Genomic DNA, 20,870 nt, shown 5'->3' on the forward strand with positions numbered 1-20,870 from the left:
GAAGACTCGGGCAGAAGAGAGAGACTGGGTCAGGAAAAGACTGTGAGGCAGAACTAATATTTTTTTGCTCTGGAAAGGCGATCCTGGGGCAAATGAAACTTCTTTGAAAGTCGAGCAAATCCAGTTTCAAGTTCATCAGTGGCTGTGGGGAAAAGAGACAACATTCCTTATGTTACTTTTACAGCATACAGGAAGAAATAAAGCACTCTAAGAACATTTTACATGACTTGAGAGTCTCTAAGCCTGAATGAGGCTTCAAAACTTCCAAGGACACCTAACAAGGGAAGAGCTGGGCAAAAGGAAGAAACACATTTTGCGCACATTTGCTTCTCAGTCAACAGCATTTGTAAAGCTAGCGACAGACGTTCTGGAGGCGACACAGTGAACATCTTCTGGGACTGCACACGACTGCAGTGGCCCTTAGCAGTGCCTGTTAGCAAAGCTCCTGCAGAGCTCTTCAGCCTCAAGGCTTTGCTTTCCTTAAACGTTCAAAGCTGTGCTTTTTTGGAACACTACAGCTACACAGCTGCAGCCTCTGCAAAGCAGAGACTCTGGAGGACCAGCTGTCCTGAAGCAGGTGGATTTTCTCTTTGGACTCCTGGCCTCAAATTGTAGAGGGTGTTTTATGCCCCATGCTGCAAGCACCGAACTCATGTTTGCCTAAACACTACTGAACAATCTCTTCCTGAAGAAATGTTCTCTTTTGTCCCTGACCATGTGCTTCTGACATATTCAAAACTAGACTGCCAACATCTAGGCTACAAAGACAAGCAAGAAGAATCATATAATCATAGCAAGAAAAATAAAAACCTAACAGCAAAGAACATGTATGGTATGGTTTAGTACTGAATGCAATCCATGTACAGGGAAGGAAGGGATGGCTGAAGTCTATAAAGATCTATAAAAATCTGGGGACTTGATGTTTTTCCTGGAAATCAACTCTAGTGAAGGGCAACTTCATCTTCAACCAAGTGTTTCTGTTTGAGCCAGTGCATGAATTTTATATTTGATTTTCCGTAGGCAAGTGCATAACATTCTATGCAATATTTTGGGAAGCAGGAACTTTTCAAATTCAAGTCTAAAATGGAGAGCTAGCAGAAAAACATCTCTGTGCTTAGCAGAGGAAGATGAAAGTAATGGCTTGAAAGCTGTCAAGACATAGAAACAGTCACCTTTTTCCTTTAAAACACTCCCAATGTAATGATACATTACCTTTTTCCATTTCCTTAGAGAGTTTTTCCTCCTGTTCCAGCTGTACCTAGAATTATACATCAAACATACAGTTAAGACATAATATGACTCAAATGTAACTGCTACAACTCCTGAAACATTTTTACAACCCACAGACAATGTGATAAAACCTAAAAGTATCATGGCAAATGGAGATGATGGCCTGTGGTGGCCAAGAAGATGCCAAAGGCCTTGGACCACGTGAGCTGTGTGGAGAGGCTGAGAGAGCTGTGCCTGTTTCTTTCCTGGAGTAGACAAAGCTCAGGCCACCTTGTCTGTGGGTATTAAGTACCAGGAGGGTGGAGTAACAGAGATGGAGCCAAACTCTTCTCAGTGGTGCCAAAAGAACAACTTCCCTCAAGCCTCAAGTATTTTTCAAGCATGGACAAGCAGCAGTAAAATCCTGCTTTGACTTAAATACTTTGTGGCCTTTGACCCTCTTGAAAATTTTTACAGGACCAAAAGTTTTTGAGGACCAAAAGTCTTCAGCCTTACATTGTACAGCTGTGCACTGTTTTAAGGATTAGCAGTTGCTTTGGCCTATCAGACAATGTGGACCAATAAATGGATTTTAACTTCATGCTAAGAGGGAGAACCTTGCACACTGCCACTCTCCAGCAGGAGTCAGGAATGGTATTTCAAAATGCTTACCTTGGCCACAGAGGCTACAAGCCTCCTTCTTGATGACAAGTACTTCTTATGTTGCCTTTGCAAGCTGTCTCCTGCACTCACACTACTGTCCAGTCCTGAACGGTTGCCAAGATGTCCCAGTGCAGTTGAACGCAGAACTGGAGCTGCAGCCAGATCTCCTCTGACAGTGCTGCCTGTGACTGACGATTGCTTTTTAAGGCGCTTCCAGAGGAGCTTAGCATTGGCTTTATCAAGGCTCTTGTTAGCTCTGAAACATTCCAAAGCACACAAACAGTTACCTTTGGTAGTAACACTTTCCCAAAGTTAGTCTCCAGGTCCTTGAGTATTATTTGACTTCTGAGATGAAGAGCCTCCAAAAATAGCACATCATTTGACCTGAGCTTGTTTACAGGGCCTGTTTCTAACACCTCACACCAGGTGCAAGGAGCAGCAAGTGTTGCCAACGCCTAGGACTGCTCAGCATGAGGGCTTGGATGCCTTCTGTGAAAGCCCTGTGTTTACATAGCTTCTTCTGGAAGGCACCAGCATAACAACTCTGGGCTGGCCCCCCGTCCCAAGGGAAGCTCAAAGCTCAGAGCCACTGCTTAAACAGAAGCCAATAAAGATAATTTCTAGTTTTCCTTCACAGAATCTAATGCTGTTTTCTGAGGGGCCTATTCATACTCAAAGTTTTATTTATGGCAGCAATGATGGCAGAACTAATCTTTCTTTCCTATTCATACTCAAAGGGTAATGGACATGAAATTGATCTTTGGTGTGGTATGCAGGATGAAGAAATTATACAGACTACTAAAATAAGCTACCAGTTAAAACAATATCAACTTGAAAAGTATGTTGTTAATGCAATAATGTTGCTACTGTGGTGTTCCTGCTGAAACACTAAAGAGAAATGAAGAGAAGCCTGATGAAGGGGAAGGGTCTTGCACCAGAATTCTGGCATCTCATGCTTCCACACATGACGCTGAGCAGGTGGAGAAGAGTGATTTGGAAGGAAGATGCATGAGGAAACAGGAGTCACTTTTATTACCACTCCAAAAAAATATGGACTTGCCTTTCCACTTTCTTTGCTAGGCATCGTCTAGTTTTCACTTCCTCCGGATACAGCTCCTTGTCCTCTTCCACTTCTGCCTGTGCACATTCTTCTGGGAAAGTACTGTCTTGTGGAGTATTTTTTATCTTGTTCAATTCACATTCAGGATCTCCAATTCTGTCTTTTAGCTGGTTTCTCCGAGAAGCATGATGACTTGCTTTGATGTGTTCCAGTCTCTCCTGGGAGGCTGCCTGTGCCTGAAAGAGACAGTGCACCTTCAACCACCACAAAGAAAAAGAGAACTCTCCCCACCTGTCAATTGTATGTACCCAAGTTCAAGGGCCCAGCTTGGCTCAGAGAGGCAGCTGTGCCTCCTCACTACCATCAGCAATCAAGGCAGAACCCTGAGCTACTACTATAAGTAATTCTTTTCACTTAGGATGAAGCCCAAAGCAGGACTACTATTCAAAGCTACTAATGAAAGGCCACTATCTCTGTAGGACAGGCCATAGAGAACACTCTAAGGCCACTTGCTATGAAAGCCAAGTAGATCCTAGGCTGCTTTCTGAGCAGCCTCTATTCAGCAGAATAGAGAAGGAACTGATCTCCCCTTGGCTCTCTGGGAAAAATACACCATAACATTTCCCTATAGAAATAGGTAACTAGGCTCAGGAGTCATGAAAAGAGAAATTTATGAGCAGCTTACTGAGGTAGTGGCTCGACGCTCTCTCTGCAGAGCTTCAATCCTGCTGCTTTGTTGTTGGACAGTTGCTTCCAAACAGGTCTTTTCAAATCCAAGGCTTAACAAGAAATAAAGGCCTTATTATAAACATCTGCCAGAGCACCAATTAAAAAAAAAAAAAAAAAACAGACTAAAACATACCAAATCAAAAGCATCATTCAAAACCATAATGATTTGCTGTGATGCAACAAGGCTACCTAGCTATCTATTGTGGTTTCCAGCCAACTTGTGTAGGCAACAGACACTTGGTTCAACTGTGTTGTTCACTCACCGTTGCATCTCTTCTTGCAGTTGTTTCACAGTCTCCAAATTTTTCAACACCTGGTCCTGCAGTTTCTTGGCAGAAGCAGTTGTTTCTCTTTCCTTCTCCTCCAAGGCAGCCATCAAGTTCTGAACACAACGCTCAGAATTTAGATATTTCTCTTCCATCTCCTGCAACTGTAAAGCCACAGAAAGAATCCACAGTTGTCAGGTGAGCTTTTATACAGAGGAGTCAGCTGCTGCCCAAGATTCATGTGCTGCAGATACCAGCCCATACCCTCTGCCCAAGGAACTGCAATCATCTCCAGTACCTTCAGAGCTTTGATTCTACTAGCAAATGAACACAAGCTGTGTTACTTCCTATTCTTCTACAGCAGCCTCTCCCATCCCTCCACTGATTCCCTAGAGCCTGGTTCTAAGCACTGACACTGCTGCTCCAAGCCTTCTGGGGACCTGTGGTGATTGCTCTTTGTATTCACTTTATTTGCTACTGCATGAAAGCATGAACTGACATGCTTTGATTCCCAAAGAAGGAAGGAGTCTTGGAAGTGTCAGAGGAAAACTGCTCCAGTGCACCTGCTCTGGAGCACAGCACACTGCCAGGGGAGCATGGGGAGTTTTCTCAAGTGGCGGAGACGACAAATGCAGCGCTGAGAGAGGTGCCAGCTCCCACTGAGGGGGAAGCAGTGGATCCCTGAGGAATGGCAGCTTTGCCTCAGTGTGGTGGGGCCAGAAGAGACAGCAGCAGTTATATCCCAGTGAGCACCATTTCAGAAAGGCTCCCAGGTTAACTGCACCGTCACACCTGCTCTGGAGTTTGGAATCACACTGGGCTGCTTGGGGAGTGTTCTTAAACCAGGACAACCTCGAATGTGGAGCAGAGAGAGGAATCCCACGCCCCTGACCGTGAAGTGGGGAAACCCTGAGGAGAGGCAGCTCTACCTCAGCTATGACCTGAGGAACTATGGGACGGGGAGCAGAGGCAGAAGGGACAGAGGCAGAACAAAGCCAAATATAATCATTACTTCCTTATGTCCCTCTCCTGCTTCCTGAACTGTCTTGTTCTTTTTCAAGGTGTATTGGAAGAAATAGGTACCCACAGCTTCATTCTAAAGGCACAGGCTTTCCCTAACTCTGCTCAAACCCTAGTTAATTCCTTATGCAAGTACAGGTTGCCTTTCTCAAGGTCAGCCTTGTGGCTCCTAGTAACTGCCAGTGAAGATTTGGATGTGGATTGCTCTAGAACTGCATTGGCAACCTTCTGCTGCAGCTGTGGCACTGCCTTCTAGGGCAATGGTGTTCCACAGGCATGAGGTTTGCGCTGAGCATATTATGGGGGCTTTTACTTCTTCAGTTGCAGAATTATGCCTGTCTCCAGAGTGAATTCAAAGAAATGCTGCTGGCTACCAACAGGTAGCCAAAAAACCAATGATCTCTCCCTCCTCCTTTTCCAGCTAAGCAGCCCCATGCTGCCAGGGGGAAGCAGGGAAAACTTCACTGCTTCTATTCAAAACTAGAAATGCTACTCAAAGGCCACTTGCTGTGAAAGCAAGGTTCTCAGCTGCTTTCTGAGAAGCCTGTATTTCAAAGAATGCAGGAACCAAGCTCCCCTTGGCTCTCCAGGAAAACCTCACCATAAAATGTACCCACAGAAATTGGTAATTAGGCTCAGGAATCATGAAAAGAGAAATTTATGAGCAGCTTACTGAGGCAGAGGCTGGTAGGTCTCTCTGCAGGGCTTCAAACCTGTCGTTCTGTTGCTGGATAGTGGCTTCCAATCTGGCATTCTGAATTTCAAGGCTTAAAAAGAAATACAGGTCTTATTGCCAGAACCCACAAGAACAAGCACCAATTCCAGATAAACAGCATGAAGCTACACAGCCAAAGAGTACCACTCAAAATCAGAGTATCTCTCCTGTGGTTTCCACCCAGACTCTGCAAGCAACAGACACCTCGTCTCACTGTGTTGTTCCCTCACCGTGTCACGTGTTCTTCCAGTTGTTTCACTGTAGTCTGGTAGTCAAAATATGCTGACACCTGGTTCTGGGCAGCAGCTACCTCTTGTCTGTCTTTCTCATCCAAGGCAGCCATCAAGTTCTGAACACAACGTTCGGAATTTAAATATTTCTCTTCCATCTCCTGCAACTGTAAAGCCACAGAAAGAATCCACAGTTGTCAGGTGAGCTTTTATACAGAGGAGTCAGCTGCTGCCCAAGCATTCACAGCTGCAGATACCGGCCCATACCCCCTGCCCAAGGAACTGTAATCATCTCAAGTATGAGCAGCTTACTGAGGCAGAGGCTTGATGGTCTCTCTGCAGGGCTTCAGTCCTGTTGCTTTGTTGCTGGACAGTGGCTTCCAATCTGGCATTCTGAATTTCAAGGCTTAAAGAGACATATCGGTCTTATTAAAGAAAATTCTCCAAGGAGAGCACCAATTCCATATGTACAATGTGAAGAAACAAAATCAAAAGCAAGAGTGTCCTTCAAAATCAGAGTATGTTTCCTGTTGTTTCCTCCCAATTCCTGCAAGCAACAGACACCCCAACCCACTTGTTGTTCCCTCACCGTAGCATGTGTTCTTCCAGTTGTTTCACAGTACTCTGGTACTCAACGTATGCCGACAGCTGGTCCTCCAGTTCCAGGGTAGCAGCTACCTCTTGTCTATTTTTCTCCTCCAAGGCAGCCATCAAGTTCTGAACACAACGCTCAGAATTTAGATATTTCTCTTCCATCTCCTGCAACTGTAAAGCCACAGAAAGAATCCACAGTTGTCAGGTGAGCTTTTATACAGAGGAGTCAGCTGCTGCCCAAGATTCATGTGCTGCAGATACCAGCCCATACCCTCTGCCCAAGGAACTGCAATCATCTCCAGTACCTTCAGAGCTTTGATTCTACTAGCAAATGAACACAAGCTGTGTTACTTCCTATTCTTCTACAGCAGCCTCTCCCATCCCTCCACTGATTCCCTAGAGCCTGGTTCTAAGCACTGACACTGCTGCTCCAAGCCTTCTGGGGACCTGTGGTGATGCTCTTTGTATTCACTTTATTTGCTACTGCATGAAAGCATGAACTGACATGCTTTGATTCCCAAAGAAGGAAGGAGTCTTGGAAGTGTCAGAGGAAAACTGCTCCAGTGCACCTGCTCTGGAGCACAGCACACTGCCAGGGGAGCATGGGGAGTTTTCTCAAGTGGCGGAGACAACAAATGCAGCGCTGAGAGAGGTGCCAGCTCCCACTGAGGGGGAAGCAGTGGATCCCTGAGGAATGGCAGCTTTGCCTCAGTGTGGTGGGGCCAGAAGAGACAGCAGCAGTTATATCCCAGTGAGCACCATTTCAGAAAGGCTCCCAGGTTAACTGCACCGTCACACCTGCTCTGGAGTTTGGAATCACACTGGGCTGCTTGGGGAGTGTTCTTAAACCAGGACGACCTCGAATGTGGAGCAGAGAGAGGAATCCCACGCCCCTGACCGTGAAGTGGGGAAACCCTGAGGAGAGGCAGGTCTAACTCATCATGGTGGGGGGAAGCAGAGGCAGAAGGGACAGAGGTAGATTAAAGCCCACTATATCCACTACTTATTTAGGTCTCTCTCCTTCTGTCTCCCAGAATACTCTTTTGCCAATTTTCACCATGAACAGGAAAGCAACAAGCACACCATGATTTATTTCTCCTGGGACAGGCTTTCCATACCTCCACTTTAACCTTCTCCAACTCTTCCTCCAAGTGCAGTTTGTCTTCCTGCAAGCGCAGGTTCTCTTCCTCCACATCAGCCTCATGGCTTGTAGTAACCGCAAGAGCAGTCCTAAAGCATCCAAAATTTGATAGGTAACGTCCAATTTGGCATAGTTTTTCCCTGATTGCTCCCAAATCAACTGTTTCCCCCTTTCCTATAAGCACAGTGAAAGGAAAGCCAAGTACATGTAAGCTTGGAGAATGCAGCCTAGAAGGGACCTCAGGACGTCCCACTGCCTCCCCAGTGCAGCCTCAACTATGATGTTAGGCCTTGCTATTTAGGGCTCCTTCTGCTGCTCTTCAAAATCCCCCTGGATGCATCTGCACCAACTCCTGGGGCAAGCTCTTCAACTGCCTGACCATCTACACGGCAAGACATTTTGTCTTTTCGTGTGGTTGCAACCCAGCATTTCCCCTTGGACAAGTTGCTTCTCTTTCTCCCAATTCTCCCATTCGTACCACTTAATGCACCAACTGTTCCTTTGCTTAAAGCCCCCTCTCCTGTCGAGCAACCTTGCTGCTGAGCTAATGGCAAGTTTCCCAGTGAGTTCTGGTATGTGTGGGGAGAGCACACCACAGACAACACTTTCTGACAGTCCTCAGTGGACAAAGTACAAGAGTACCGAAGGTTGGAGAGCAGCCAAGAGCAGCCCTGCATTTACCAGTCACATGGGGATCTCCTTCCGTGTGGCTCTTCCTTCTTTTTCTAAGCTCATTCCCATACCTCTCCTCAGTCACACTTGCTGACAACTGAGGAGGCCTGTGTACTGTTTAGGCAAATCCCTCACCTTTCACACTGCTCAGCAGCACACCCATCACCTGCTTTTTTTAGAAGACACTCCAGCATCTCTTCATGCTGCTTGGAGACAAGCTTTAAGGGGGTATATCCCTCCTGAAAGAAGAGAGAATCTCCATTAGAAAAACAAAGAGAAGCTCAGCACCTGTTCAAAAGAGAAGCTTTACCCGCATGCCAAGGTTACCTGGTTCTCAGCATCACTACTGGCATTGTGCTCAAGCAACAGCCCTGCTACAGTGGTGTTACCAGACAGGACAGCCAGGTGAAGGGCAGTGTTGCCATCAGCATCTGCCAGATTTGGGTCAGCACCATGTTCTAGCAGAACAGCCACACATTTCTTTTGCTGGCACTGTACTGCCTGGGAATAACACACAAAAAAGGGGGGAAGACTTTCAACATTTTTGTGTCCCTCTTGTCACAACTCGCTCATCTCCTGAATGTTGGAATTGAAGGACATCTTCAAGGATTTAGCTAACAGAGGCCTAAGCCACGCCAGGTAACAACATGCATGCTTCTATGGCCCTTCTGTGTAAGGAATCATGCAAGACACCTCTCCTGTAATGCACTGTCAATGAGCTCCACTTACAAGATCAGAACACAGTCCACTTACCCTCATCAGTGGAGTTCTTTTTAAGTTATCAGCCACATCCAGCTTGCAGTTCTTTCCTGCTAGATATCTAATGACATCTGCGTGGCCATTCGCAGAAGCAAGATGCAGAGGCGTCCTAAAAATGAAACAGATAGTCTCAATACAGAAAAAAAGATGTTAAAATCAGCGTTTTTACACAGCCTTGGGGACCCTGCCCAGCCTCTCTTCCTCCCACTTGCTGCTGCTGCATCAGCCACCGGGCAGAAGAGAATGGGCGAGGTCCGAGCAGCTGCGAACAGCCCTACAGAGACAGCACGGCAAAGCGGCAGGCCGGCAGCCTGCACTTCCAACAGTGCTCGAGCCGAGAAGGCAGCTCCAAGCCGTGAAAAGCTCTAGAGTTCACTCCTGTGCAGCTGACAAGACAAATCTCGCTTTTCAAGCCATTAGCTTGGACGCGATCTCACCCACGGCCTTAAGAGCGCTGCTTGCACATGGCATCCAAAGCTGCTGGGGGGTTGGTCATCAGCACCATGCTGATGCTCTCGTTCTGCCTTTCCCTTACGAGAAGCCTGCCAAGAACTAGTGGAGCTCGGCTTAGAAAACGCCGCAGCAGCGCCTGCAGAAGCAGCCAAGGTGTCCCCTCCGCGGCCCACAGAACTCACCGCCTCTGCTGGTCTGGCGGGTCGATGCCGACTCTCTTATAATACCAGCGCCACCGTCTGAGCCAGGCCAGGTCGCCGCGGGCAGCCGCGCGGTGCAGCCTGCCCTGGACCTTCTCCCTGTGCTCGGCGGCACCGCTGGTGGTGGCACAGGGCTGCCCAGACGGGCTGCTGGATGGCGACTGCTGTCGCCTATCGCTGAAGAGCCCCCTGAGTCTCTTCTGCAGGGCGTGCAACGCCATGGCCCTGCTGGGGGCAACCCGGCAGCAAGGAAGGACCCGGGCGCTGCTTGCCTCCGGGTGGGGATGGGAACAGGGACAAGGAAATAAAGGGGATGAGGACAGGCACTAAGCAAAACGCAGACGAATTCGCCCCACGCGGTGGCTGCGGCCAGAAACCTCCGAGAAGGCGGCACGGACGCGCAGTGCTCCCAACGCGGAACAAGCTGCTGCTCCCAGAGAGGGTTAGGCAGCTCTGAGCGCCGGCTCCGGGGAACGGCAGAACCGCGGCAGCAACAGAACCGCGGCAGCAGCATAACCACGGGCAACGAGAGAACCGCGTCCCCCACGCGCCTGCGGCGCCACGCGAGGCCGCGGCACGCGGGGAACGACCGAGGGCGGAGACCTATGGAACGGGCGCGGGAACGGGCGCGGGAACGGGCGCGGGAACGGGCGCGGGAACGGGCGAGGCCTCGGCGGGCTCCCCGAAGGAGGCTGCGCGGGCCCGTGAGGCGGCCGGCGGCCCCGGGCTCTCCCTGCCCTCGGGCGGCCCCGGGCTCTTCCTGCCCTCGGGCGGCCCCGGGCTCTGCCTGACCTCGGACAGCCCCGGGGCTCTCCCTGCCCTCGGACAGCCCCGGGCTCTCCCTGCCCTCGGACGGCCCCGGGCTCCTCCTGCCCTCGGACGGCCCCGGGGCACGGCCCGCGCTGCTCCGGCCGGGCCCGAGGCTGCGGCAGCGCTCCAGCAGCTCTCGCCTCTCTCGCTCTGGGCTCTGCCCTCAGCGCATGGCCAGGGCGCTGCTGCGCACACCTCCCCGAAATGGAGCTCAGGGTGGGGTCGGATCCCAGTCCGAGCGGGCGGCGGCCGCCGGAGGTCTCGAGATGATCGCTCCAAGGCTGCAATACCGGAGTATGTGATCATATGGAAGCCTGGTTGCTGATTTAGGGATGTATCCTGGAAGGTAATAAGTCTTATGAGGAATGACTGAGGCGACTGGGTGTGTTTAGCCTAGGGAAAAGGAAACAGCAGGGAGACCTTATCGCTCTCCATGATGATCTGAAAAGGAACTTGTAGCCAGGTGGGGGGTCAGTCTCTTAACCCAGGTAACAAGTAGAGGAGAAAAGGAAATGCTTCAAGTTGCACCAGGATATGATTGTACTGGATAAGTGGAAAAAAACTTCATCACAGAAGGGTTTGTCGAGCATTGGAAGAGGCTGCCTAGGGAAGTGGCTGAGTCACCATCCCTGGAACTATTTAAAACATTTCAAAGTGCAGAAGGTGACACTCAGGGACATTGTTCAGTGGTGGACTTGGCAGGGCTGGGTTGACAGTGGGACTTGACAACCTTAAAGATGTTTTCAACCTAGACAATCCTGCAATTCTATGACTGTAGAGCCTGTAAAATGAAAATATGTATTTTGATGGGCATGTGTGTTTCATGAGTGCCTCCCATAACCATTAGGTATGCTGCGTCTCTGAAATGCATCAGGTGTGTTGGACATGCAAGTACTTAAAACAGCTCCACAACAGTGATGCCAAGTTGCTTTAGAGGAATTTCCTGCACTGTAGGGGTTGTATGGCCATTTTCCTTGGCTTCCGTCCACTTTTGAATCAGGGTATGAACTGGAACTAGGTTTGTCTTTATTCGTAATTTGTTCTAGCACCTGTTATGAGGCTGTTAAAATATGTTCTTTTCACATACCGAAATTAGAGACCTGCTCTTGGTTACTCCATATGTGAAACATGCTGAAGTCCCACCATTTTGTAAGTGTGATACCAATAATATCCATCCATATTACTGCTGAGGAACTGAGTCCCTGGCATGGGTGGTACATGCAAAAAGTCCATAGCACATAAATCTGTGGTTCTTTGGGAGAGTTGTTTCACACAGGACTAGACATGATGTAAAGTGCATATATTTGTGGATTATTTTGGGTATGTTCTGATTTCCCCAAAAGTGACCTTGAAGTATTCCAAATAAAAAACAGCAGCCAATATCCACATCTAAAGCTATTTACCCTGAGCCTATGGGTTGTTTTGGTGAGTACTTCCAGAACTGCTTCAGGCAGAATCCAGTCAATCACTTGGCAGGGGAAAGCCCATGAAGGAATAAGGGCAGCCTCTTTCATGCTGAGTGGATTGCCGACCTTTCGGGTTACAAAGGAGATGAAGACCGGTGACGCCGGCCAAGTCATTGCACATGGTGGGGGGGATGAAGCCGAAGACTCGAGCGGAGGAGAGAGGCTGGGTCAGGAGGCGACCGTACGGCTGTAGAAGCCCAGAGGTTCTTCATGTAGGTGCTCTCTGGAGGCAGCAGCTCGAGCCGTTCCTGTGTTACTGCACGGAAATACGGAGCGAGATGTCAGACTGTGCTGTGGGAAAGGCGGGGCCGGAGCGGTAGGGAAGCCTGGTCAGACACTGTGAGTAGGGGCTGTGGGCAGGTGTGTCAAGCGCGGGCCCCTCACGTCGCTGGAGCCGTGCAGGGGCTGCGCTTCCAGCAGGGAAAGCCTTTGGCCCTGGGTGTGTGACTGCCTTTTTTGGGAATGGTCAGACCGGGAAGTTTCCGTAACACCCATGGCAGACTCAGAAAGTTACTTTCTGGTAAATGGGGCTAAGCTGGCACCGACACAGAGGCATACAGACATGCATGCAGACGGTCTGTGTGAAAACGTACTACAGAAAGCAAAATACTTGTTAAGTTTGGTGTAATTCTCAACATTGTACTGCTACAGGGATGCCACTGGGTAGTTCAGCTACCATATAATTTGGGGCTGATGCCATGGTACAGTATGCCATAGGGTATTTGGCTAATGGAACACCTTTTCAGAACACTTCTTCCTATCTTTAGAAACTACTCGAAAAACAGATAGCAAACAAAACCTAATTCAAACAGGAATGCATTTTACTATGACTAGCAGTAAAAATATTTATTGCAATGGAAGGGGAATATAGTACTACTTTTTAGGGAGGTGATTCAGCCCTTTGAAATATTTTCCTTCATCACTAAGAATGGTACATACAATAAAATTTTTATTTCCCTTTCCAGAAAAAATTTTCACAGCTTTATCAAATGTTTGCTTCTGGCAGTATTCTCCTGTGCTGAGGTGACTGATGTGCAGTCACTTTCATTAGTTGATTCTCAGTGTATTAGCAGTGTTCTGTTTTATTAGACCTGTTCTCTAGAAAGAAGAGCCAAAACAATAACAACAATATTTTTAAAAAATGGAAAAATGCTCTTTTGCTGAAACCACAGCTAAGTAGGTTCAGGTTGCAAACCCTAAGTTTCTATGAGTATTAGGAAATTACCATTAGTAACCATTTTGAGAGTGTGTCTATAGTCAGTCTGACCATTTAATAGAAAAATGGAAAGCAAAGCGCATTTTTTAACTGGATCTATTTGTTTTCTTGCAGCCTTCTTCGAAGAAAGGCAAGTTTTCATTTAAAACATGGCAACACAGGGTAAACACAAGTCATCTCTGTGCTCTTCAGGAGGTTTCAATCTCAACTTTTCAAGTGGACACATGCTCAGCCACAAATAGTTTCGTTTTTGCAGATTACTCCCCAGCTAAGACTGGGAAACCCTAATTCCATGTCAAATATTTCAGAATGTTATCAATAAAAAACCCTCTGATTACAATGTCAGCTCTAGTTAGTGACTTTGATAGCTGGATGGGCTAAAATTCACTTTCATGCTTTTAAAGATAAGGGGATGCTGATGGGGTCACAGAGTCCCATGTGTTGGAGTCAGTGAGTTAGGGTCTCTCTGAATTCTTCAGAGAGGAATCAGAGTGTAGGCATTGAATAAGGTTTAGTAGGAGCAGCAGTGTTTTTAGGAAGTGGAAGGCCTCAAATACCACAGTAGCAGAGAGTGTTCTGCTGAAGGTTGTAAACACATTGGTATCTTCAGTAGGCCTGTAGTTGTAGACAGGACTTAGACATAATAGAGTAATGGTAAGAATATTGCTTCCATTTCTTAGATAGAACAAGATAGATTCTATGCCTAGTTCCGTACGTAACCTGGTGAGCTAAGAAACTAGAATTCTAATAGGTTAAGAAGTAGTGGTCTGAGCTTGCATCTTAGCTGTTGGAGAAATCCTATATACCAGTATGTATGGGGAGAGTTGTTGCTTTTAGCCATTTGGCTTTTAGCCACTTGCTTTAACCTTTCTGGCTTCTAGCCATTTGCTTATTGCTGCTGCTTTTGCCATTGCTAGCCATTGCTTTTGCTATTGATTAGACTGATGTGCTTTGTAATAAGATGTGCTTTGTAAGAAATAACCTTGTAACTATTAGCTGCTTTGCTTATTTAAGATTACCTGACAGGTAAGAGCCTAAGAGCTCAGAGTTAGGTGCCATAGAGCACCTGGGGGTCAGAAAGAACCCCGCTCCAGATTCCACATCTGGTGCCCCGTGGCTGTAGCCACAACATGGATACAACAGGAACTGTTCATTCTTTACCAGCCAAAAAAGATGCAAAAGAAATAGCCAGTCTCTGTCACTAAAGCAACTGTCAGCTGTTTTTATCAATCTTTGTTCCTACTATTTCCTTAATTGTATTGGCTCAGGGCACTGTTGAAGACATCAAAGTGTTTGTTTTTACTTTTGTTCTATTTCTATTTTTAATTTGATTTTTATAGTTCCTTTTTGGATTTAGGTTTGTGGTTTGGTTTTTTTGGGTTTTTTTTTTTTTTTTTTTTTTTTTAGTATTTCCTATTCTCTTGCTTTTTCTGTTCAATGTTCTCTATGTTTATCTGTAGTTTTCTCAGTATCATCTAATAGCAGCCATATTTTTTTCCTGTCTTCATGAGATGTTTCATTCCTGTTCCTGAATTCATTTCATTACAAGACTTGTGTACCACAGGAAGATTTCCAAATAGGGCTTAAGTGTGACTTAAGTGGTGCATAAGCACTGGTATTTGGATTAGTGTGCTATAGGTGCACCTTTCCTTCAACGTGATTCACTGTAGCTGGATAATTTAGCTCACAATCTTTGTACAGCTAAGGTATAAAATGGCAGTCTGAAATTCTCCCTTGCCAATATGGATAATTCCCCTGTTGGACCAGCTGGTGTATTTTTTCTGCCAGGAAGGAAGTGCCAGTAAAGACTAGGGCTAATAACATTATGCTGCTAAGCATCTGGTTTGGTATACCTGCTTTGCAACTGCTGTATTTGTAGGAGTGGTACAACTTAGAAAAGCTGCCTGGGAGGACTGCATGTCTCAGTAGTGCCGACTGAGGCTTTGAAGGGGACAGGGTAGTTAGCATGTGTGCTGCAGACAGTGACTTCAGCAGCTTTTGCTCTAAGTGGAGAGCTGCAGCTGGGGCTGGTGCATTGGTGTGCTGCCTCTGGAGCCTTCTACACTCATTGGGTAGTTGCTGAGTCAAGTGGGGACAGTTTTACTTGCTCCTAGTCCAGCCTGACACACCATATCCCATGCACACAGTAGGATTAACAGCCAGCTTTCCATTCAGAATGTGCAAAGGATTTCTTTTGGCTTCCTCTAAGTGATTAACAAGAAATGTCATTTTCAATATGGTAAAGAGTTACTGCATGAGATTGGCTCAGTTGGTCAGAGAATGGTGCTACCACCACCAAGGTTATGGGTTCAGTCTCTTCATGGGCTATTCACTTAAGAGTTGGGCTTGATGATGCATCCTTGTGGGTCCCTTCCAACTCAGAATCTTCTGTGATACTGTGATTCAGAAGAGGCTTACTAGCATATTCAGAACCACATAAATTCGCTGGCTGCTACTTTCTGGGCTACCAATATTCAGTTACCATGGAAATAAACTGTGATATTGTAGAGTGAGGTAGGTTGCAATTGGATTTGTTAGGTTTGGTTCATTTGAGTTGAGGAAAATGCAAAATAAGACCTTTGTCTCCCTTCTTTTTCTTTTAAACTACTTGGAAATTATAAACCATAAGAAAGGGAGAAACATCTGCTGACAGTAGGACTGCAACTGCAATGCATTGAGAAATTATTTCAATTCCCAGACACTGTGGCTTAAGCCCAGACACAAACTGAGGTACTGCACAGCTGTGTGATCACTACCCCCTGCATACACACCACCATCCCCTCCACCAGATGGGAAAGAGAATTAGAAAAAAGTAACAAAAAACCCCTGACTTGTGAGTCCAGATAAGAAAAGTTTCATCATTGATACAAACAAAAAGATAAGAATTGTAAATTTAAAAATGAAAAAATTAAACCTGTAAGAACCAAGTGATCCACAATATTGCTGCTCACCACCCACTGACTCAAGCCCATCCTGAGTGACTAACTCGACCCAGTTTCTATGGTGTGGAATATCCCTTTGGCCAGGTTGGGTAAGCTGTCCCAGCTATGCCTCCTCCTAGCTTTGTGTGCATCTCCCCCCTGACTGAGACATCACACATTGAAAACTCCCTGAGTTTTGATAAGCACTGCTCAGCAAGAGCCGAAGTGTGTTATTGTACTGGTTTGGGCTGTGGTAGAGTTAATTTCCTTCACAGTGACTGGGGTGGGGCTGTGTTTTGGATTTGTTCTGAACACACTGATGGTACTATAGAGGTGTCTTTGCTATTGTTAAGCAGTGCTGTTGGGTCTCGAGTGCAGTCCTGGGCCACCTGCTCTGGGGATAGCCACAAAATGTCAGGTCCTGAGAGCACAATCCTGGACTGCCTCAGTTGGACTGTATTTGGGATACCCTTGGGCTAAATTAGGCAGAACAATGCCAAACAAACAAGTAGAAAGTTTTATTGATGGCAGCAATGATGGCAGAACTATCCTTTCTTTCCAATCTTATTTGTTCTGATAAGTGCTAAATGTTCAGAATCCAACTGTGTTAAGGCTGTGCATTCTTCTTCAATGGAGTCTATCAGTGACTCCAGTAATGGTAGTGAAATAATTTGAGATAAAATGCTTAGTAGAGTTAGACCTATGGCTGGGTTTGATGCATCCATACAGTAAACTTAACACATCAATTATTCTGAGTCTACAGCACACATATCAGCTCTGCCCAGAGGTGTGCTTGAGTGCAGAGAATGTGTGACAAACATTCTGATGGAGAGGTATGGGAGCCTTCATCCTTTCAGCAGTGAACAGCTATACAAATTAAGAGTGTAGGCAGAAAGTTAATGATGGCATTATTCACTTTGTTGTCTGATGTTTTGTTGTGCTTACAGTTTTTGCCAGCTGTGTTTCAGATACTAATCAATTTGAGTTTGGAATAGGCTTAGACATGGTTTTCTACAGACACTGAGGGAGAGAACAATGATGAGTATTTAGTGTGCTCAGAAGGCTCCTGCTAAGGATTTGAATTGTGTTCATGTCCAGCTCTGCTCAAAATGACACCATTTTTTATGGCAGCTGACTGTGGGGAACTCTTGTGGGAATGAGCAGTACGTGTTGCAAGAAGCAGGGGAGCAGAGAGGAGAAGGTGAACTGAAGGGTCATCTGGACTGCTTCTAGACCTCCTTAAGAGATTTCACACTAAACTGCAAAAAGGATTCTTCTCCTGATTGATTCCTTCTTTGTGTTCCTAGTTATTGTAATAATAGTTGTCTTGTTATTTGTGATTCTTGCATTAGTGGAAAACAAATGGAAAACCTAAAACATTAGTGAAAAAATCCTTTCATACTGTTTTCTTGTTATTAATAAGATTTAAGAGTAGGAGTTATTTTCTCTTGAAGGCAAATTTGAATTTGGTGTATGAATTTATCTTAAAAACAGCTCAGATTTATTTAATTTTTCTTTATAGCATTAGCTGGTCCCTAGGGTATTTTTATAATATTTCTAGTGAGCTAAACATCAGGGCATTTATTCTGTGACTTCCAGTTCTGGCACTGAAGCATTTCCAGATTCTTAGGACAGGGGTGGAGCTGCCACTGTCTGGGCAATGTGTTCCTCCTTCTGGTTATAGCAGTGAAATATTCATTTTGAAGTGTTTGCCATTGGTCTGGAAGTAGAGATCCCTTTTATTAGAATTTCAAGTAGTCAGCCTAAAGTATCAGGAAGAGGAACTTAAAATAAATCCTCTTGATCCACAGAGTCTTTAGGATACTGCATCTCCAGCACTTCCCCCAGAGAGAGGAAATCCCCATGATGTGGGGTGGGTGGGGTAGGGTGGGCACCCAGCTGGATCCCAGCAGGAATGAATGGTGGTGGGGCTCAGCCAGAGAATGTCTAGCACCTGCAGCCCCTGGAAGAGGAGCTGGCATGGCAGGAAGGCCCAAGAGATCTGTGTGAGCTACTGGGCCCCTTTGTCTTACTCCCTCCTCATGGGCCTCATGCTAGGTGGTGAAAATCTGGCCTCTCTAAATGTGATAAATTTCAACTTGGTCTGTTCCCTACATCCTTCAAAAGCCTGAAGTACTTGATGGTACTTGTTGGACTTACAGTCCTGACAGGAAGCGAGAAAAATATCTCCTAAACTGGGGCTGGGCAGAGTTTGCTGTCGTCGGTTTTTTGGTTTGGTTGTTTTTTTCTTGTTGGTGGGGTTTTTTTTGTTTTGTTTACTTGTTTGTTTTTGTTTTTGGTTTTTTTTTTGTGGGGTTTTTTGGTTTTTGGTTTGGGTTGTTTTTTTTTTTTTTTTGAGGTGATTCTTTCCTCTCAGAAGCATCTGCTTTTAATATCTGATGTAATTGCTAAGTTGGTACAGCAGCTCCTTAAAAAGAAAACTTAGGCTTGGATGTGATATCTTCAAAGAGAAAAGATGAAGCATTTCAGTGTGTCCTAGTGTTCAGAGAATTATTTCTGTATCTGTTGAAATTATAAAATACTGTGATCCACACATGGAAGTTACCAATATATAGTTATTTCAAAGCAATTCTTAAAAGAGGCACACTGGATATATGCCATTTTAGAAGGTCCATAATGTTGGTTTTGTTTGTATACTTTTTTTTTTTTTTTTTTTGGGAGGGGGGGGACAGGAGGGGTGTTTATTTGTTTCCATTCACTTATTTAAATGTTTATTGCCAGGGATTGTTAACTGCCTTTCAGAGTAACCATCACTCTTGCATACAGCACATAATTCTCTTTTAACAAAAAATTATTAGGTACAAGTAGTTATCTTGTAACTTTGAGCAGTAATAATATCCCAAACTTTTCTTTATAGTAGCAGTTTCCTAACTTTCTTCATTGTATTTTGCCTGAGTGATAGGGAAGAGGGAAGAGACTTGATATATTGATTTTAAATGCTGCCTGCTCTAGAGAGAAAGTGTTTGGAGTCTGGGATCAACTCTTTGAAATTGCTGTCTTGAAAAAAGAAAACCTGAAATATCAATCTAACAGCCTGAGGTTTCAACTACTTACATTACAGCCATCTAAAGCAACATGAGAGCTGTCAATGCAGACAACTGGCCACTTTTTGTCAATGTTTCTTCTTCTTGTGTGAACAGAACTTGATCCCACTGCATCTACTCCAGAAACTCCTGCTGGGGTTCTCTCCCCACACACACCTTACAGTAACTGACGAAGAACAAAGCAGTTAAGTCACACATGCCTATATTTATCTCACTCCAAGATTCTGGACTTGTTAGGAAGAAGGAAGTGAATCATTAAAGGAGACAAACTGTACAGCAGTGTGTCTAAATATTGACTTTTATTAGTTCCTATTGTCTAGAAAGTCAGGGAGATTAAACAAAATGGGTAAGGCAATTCTTAAGTCATTACTCTACCTGAATCTGCCAGAATATGCTATCATTACAGAATACCCTACCTACTGCTAGGAACACAGATAACGAATGATGCATTTTCCAGGCATCCTCAGAGCCCCCAGAATATTCATAAATTAACACCTGGACACTATAGTACTCTTCAATTTTGACAGCAACTTTGGGAGAAGCAACATTTTTCCTCTGAAAGAACTTAATGTAAGTCCATCTCACACAATTCACTCATCTCCATCTTCATTTCTCAACCTCCACATTATTACTTTTACATTCTTTAAAAAAAAACCATCAAATATCTAAAATAATTCTACAGGGCAAAAAATGGACTAAGGAAAAGAGATGAAAGAAGTTCTAGAGAAGAATCACCTTTCTTGATCTTTGCTCTGCTCTCTGCTCGGATCCCAGCAGTAACATCCCATTTACCAAACCTTACCACAATTTCAACAGAAACACAACAAACCAGAATAAATCATCATCATCTGGTCCTATGCAATGGCTTATAATTAATCCACTTTAGAAACAAAATAATTTCACAAACTGGAAAACTTTAAATTGCTCGAAGTCTGTATTTAACCTCTCTCTTTATTTTGTCAGTCTCGTATTTGAAGACTTGTTCTCTTAAATCAATACACTTGGCATTTATTTCCTTGTTTCTCTCTTCCACTAGGTAAACTTGCTTTTCAGTATCAGCTCTGAGTTTGTTGAAAATATCATTAAACCGATCTTGCACATCATTCACTACTTTTTCTTTGATGATCCCCTTGTTCTGCAGATCTTCCAGCTGCTGACGGAGCAAAAGGTTTTCACTCTGGAGCTGGGCTAATCGCTCCTGCATGGATTCCTGCTCTACTGTAAGTTTGTTGACTCGGTCTTTCTCAAGCTGTCGAGCACGATTGCATTCCTTTGCCTGACACTGTGCTTGACTCAATTCCTTCTGTGCCATTTCTAAAAACAGTGTTTTTTCTCTGAGCGTTTGTTTTAACTGATGAAGCTCATTTTCTAGACTGCTAGCTTTGCTTTCAGCTGTACTCAGCTGCTGGGACAAGCTCTTGTTGGCTTCTCGCACATCTGAGAGGTCATGATGCAGCTTGTCTTGCAAGCGAAGCCGTTCATCACGTTCCCTCTGAAATGTTCGTTCCACATCACTTTTTGATGACTGGTGATGTTCAAGCTCTTGTACTGTTCAAGAGGGAACGAAATGATTCAATTTCTGTCTCCAGTCTGTCTTTGCTTTCTTTTGTCTGCTCAAGTTTGGAAGTTAGCATTGCAGATTCTTCTTTAGTAAGTTCAGTTGTCCACTCTACTGAAAATT

General features: G+C 45.3%; 1 protein-coding gene across 1 annotated transcript; it reads right to left on the reverse strand.

The window, feature by feature from the left end:
- Positions 1-2,904: 2,904 nt before the first annotated feature.
- LOC130264574 (ankyrin repeat domain-containing protein 18A-like) lies at positions 2,905-12,482 on the reverse strand. Its single transcript, XM_056512869.1, has 15 exons — positions 12,372-12,482; positions 12,054-12,174; positions 10,049-10,683; positions 9,694-9,983; positions 9,053-9,167; positions 8,627-8,800; positions 8,435-8,538; positions 7,605-7,716; positions 6,482-6,657; positions 6,205-6,298; positions 5,893-6,059; positions 5,621-5,714; positions 3,925-4,091; positions 3,618-3,711; positions 2,905-3,168 (listed from the first exon to the last, which is right to left on the reverse strand). Exons 1-15 carry the CDS (start codon positions 12,480-12,482, stop codon positions 2,905-2,907), a joined length of 2,718 nt encoding a protein of 905 aa, XP_056368844.1.
- Between the last annotated feature and the right edge of the window lie 8,388 nt (positions 12,483-20,870).

The sequence above is a fragment of the Oenanthe melanoleuca genome, chromosome 1A (genome assembly GCF_029582105.1).
Source record: "Oenanthe melanoleuca isolate GR-GAL-2019-014 chromosome 1A, OMel1.0, whole genome shotgun sequence".
NCBI classification, from domain to species: Eukaryota; Metazoa; Chordata; class Aves; order Passeriformes; family Muscicapidae; genus Oenanthe; species Oenanthe melanoleuca.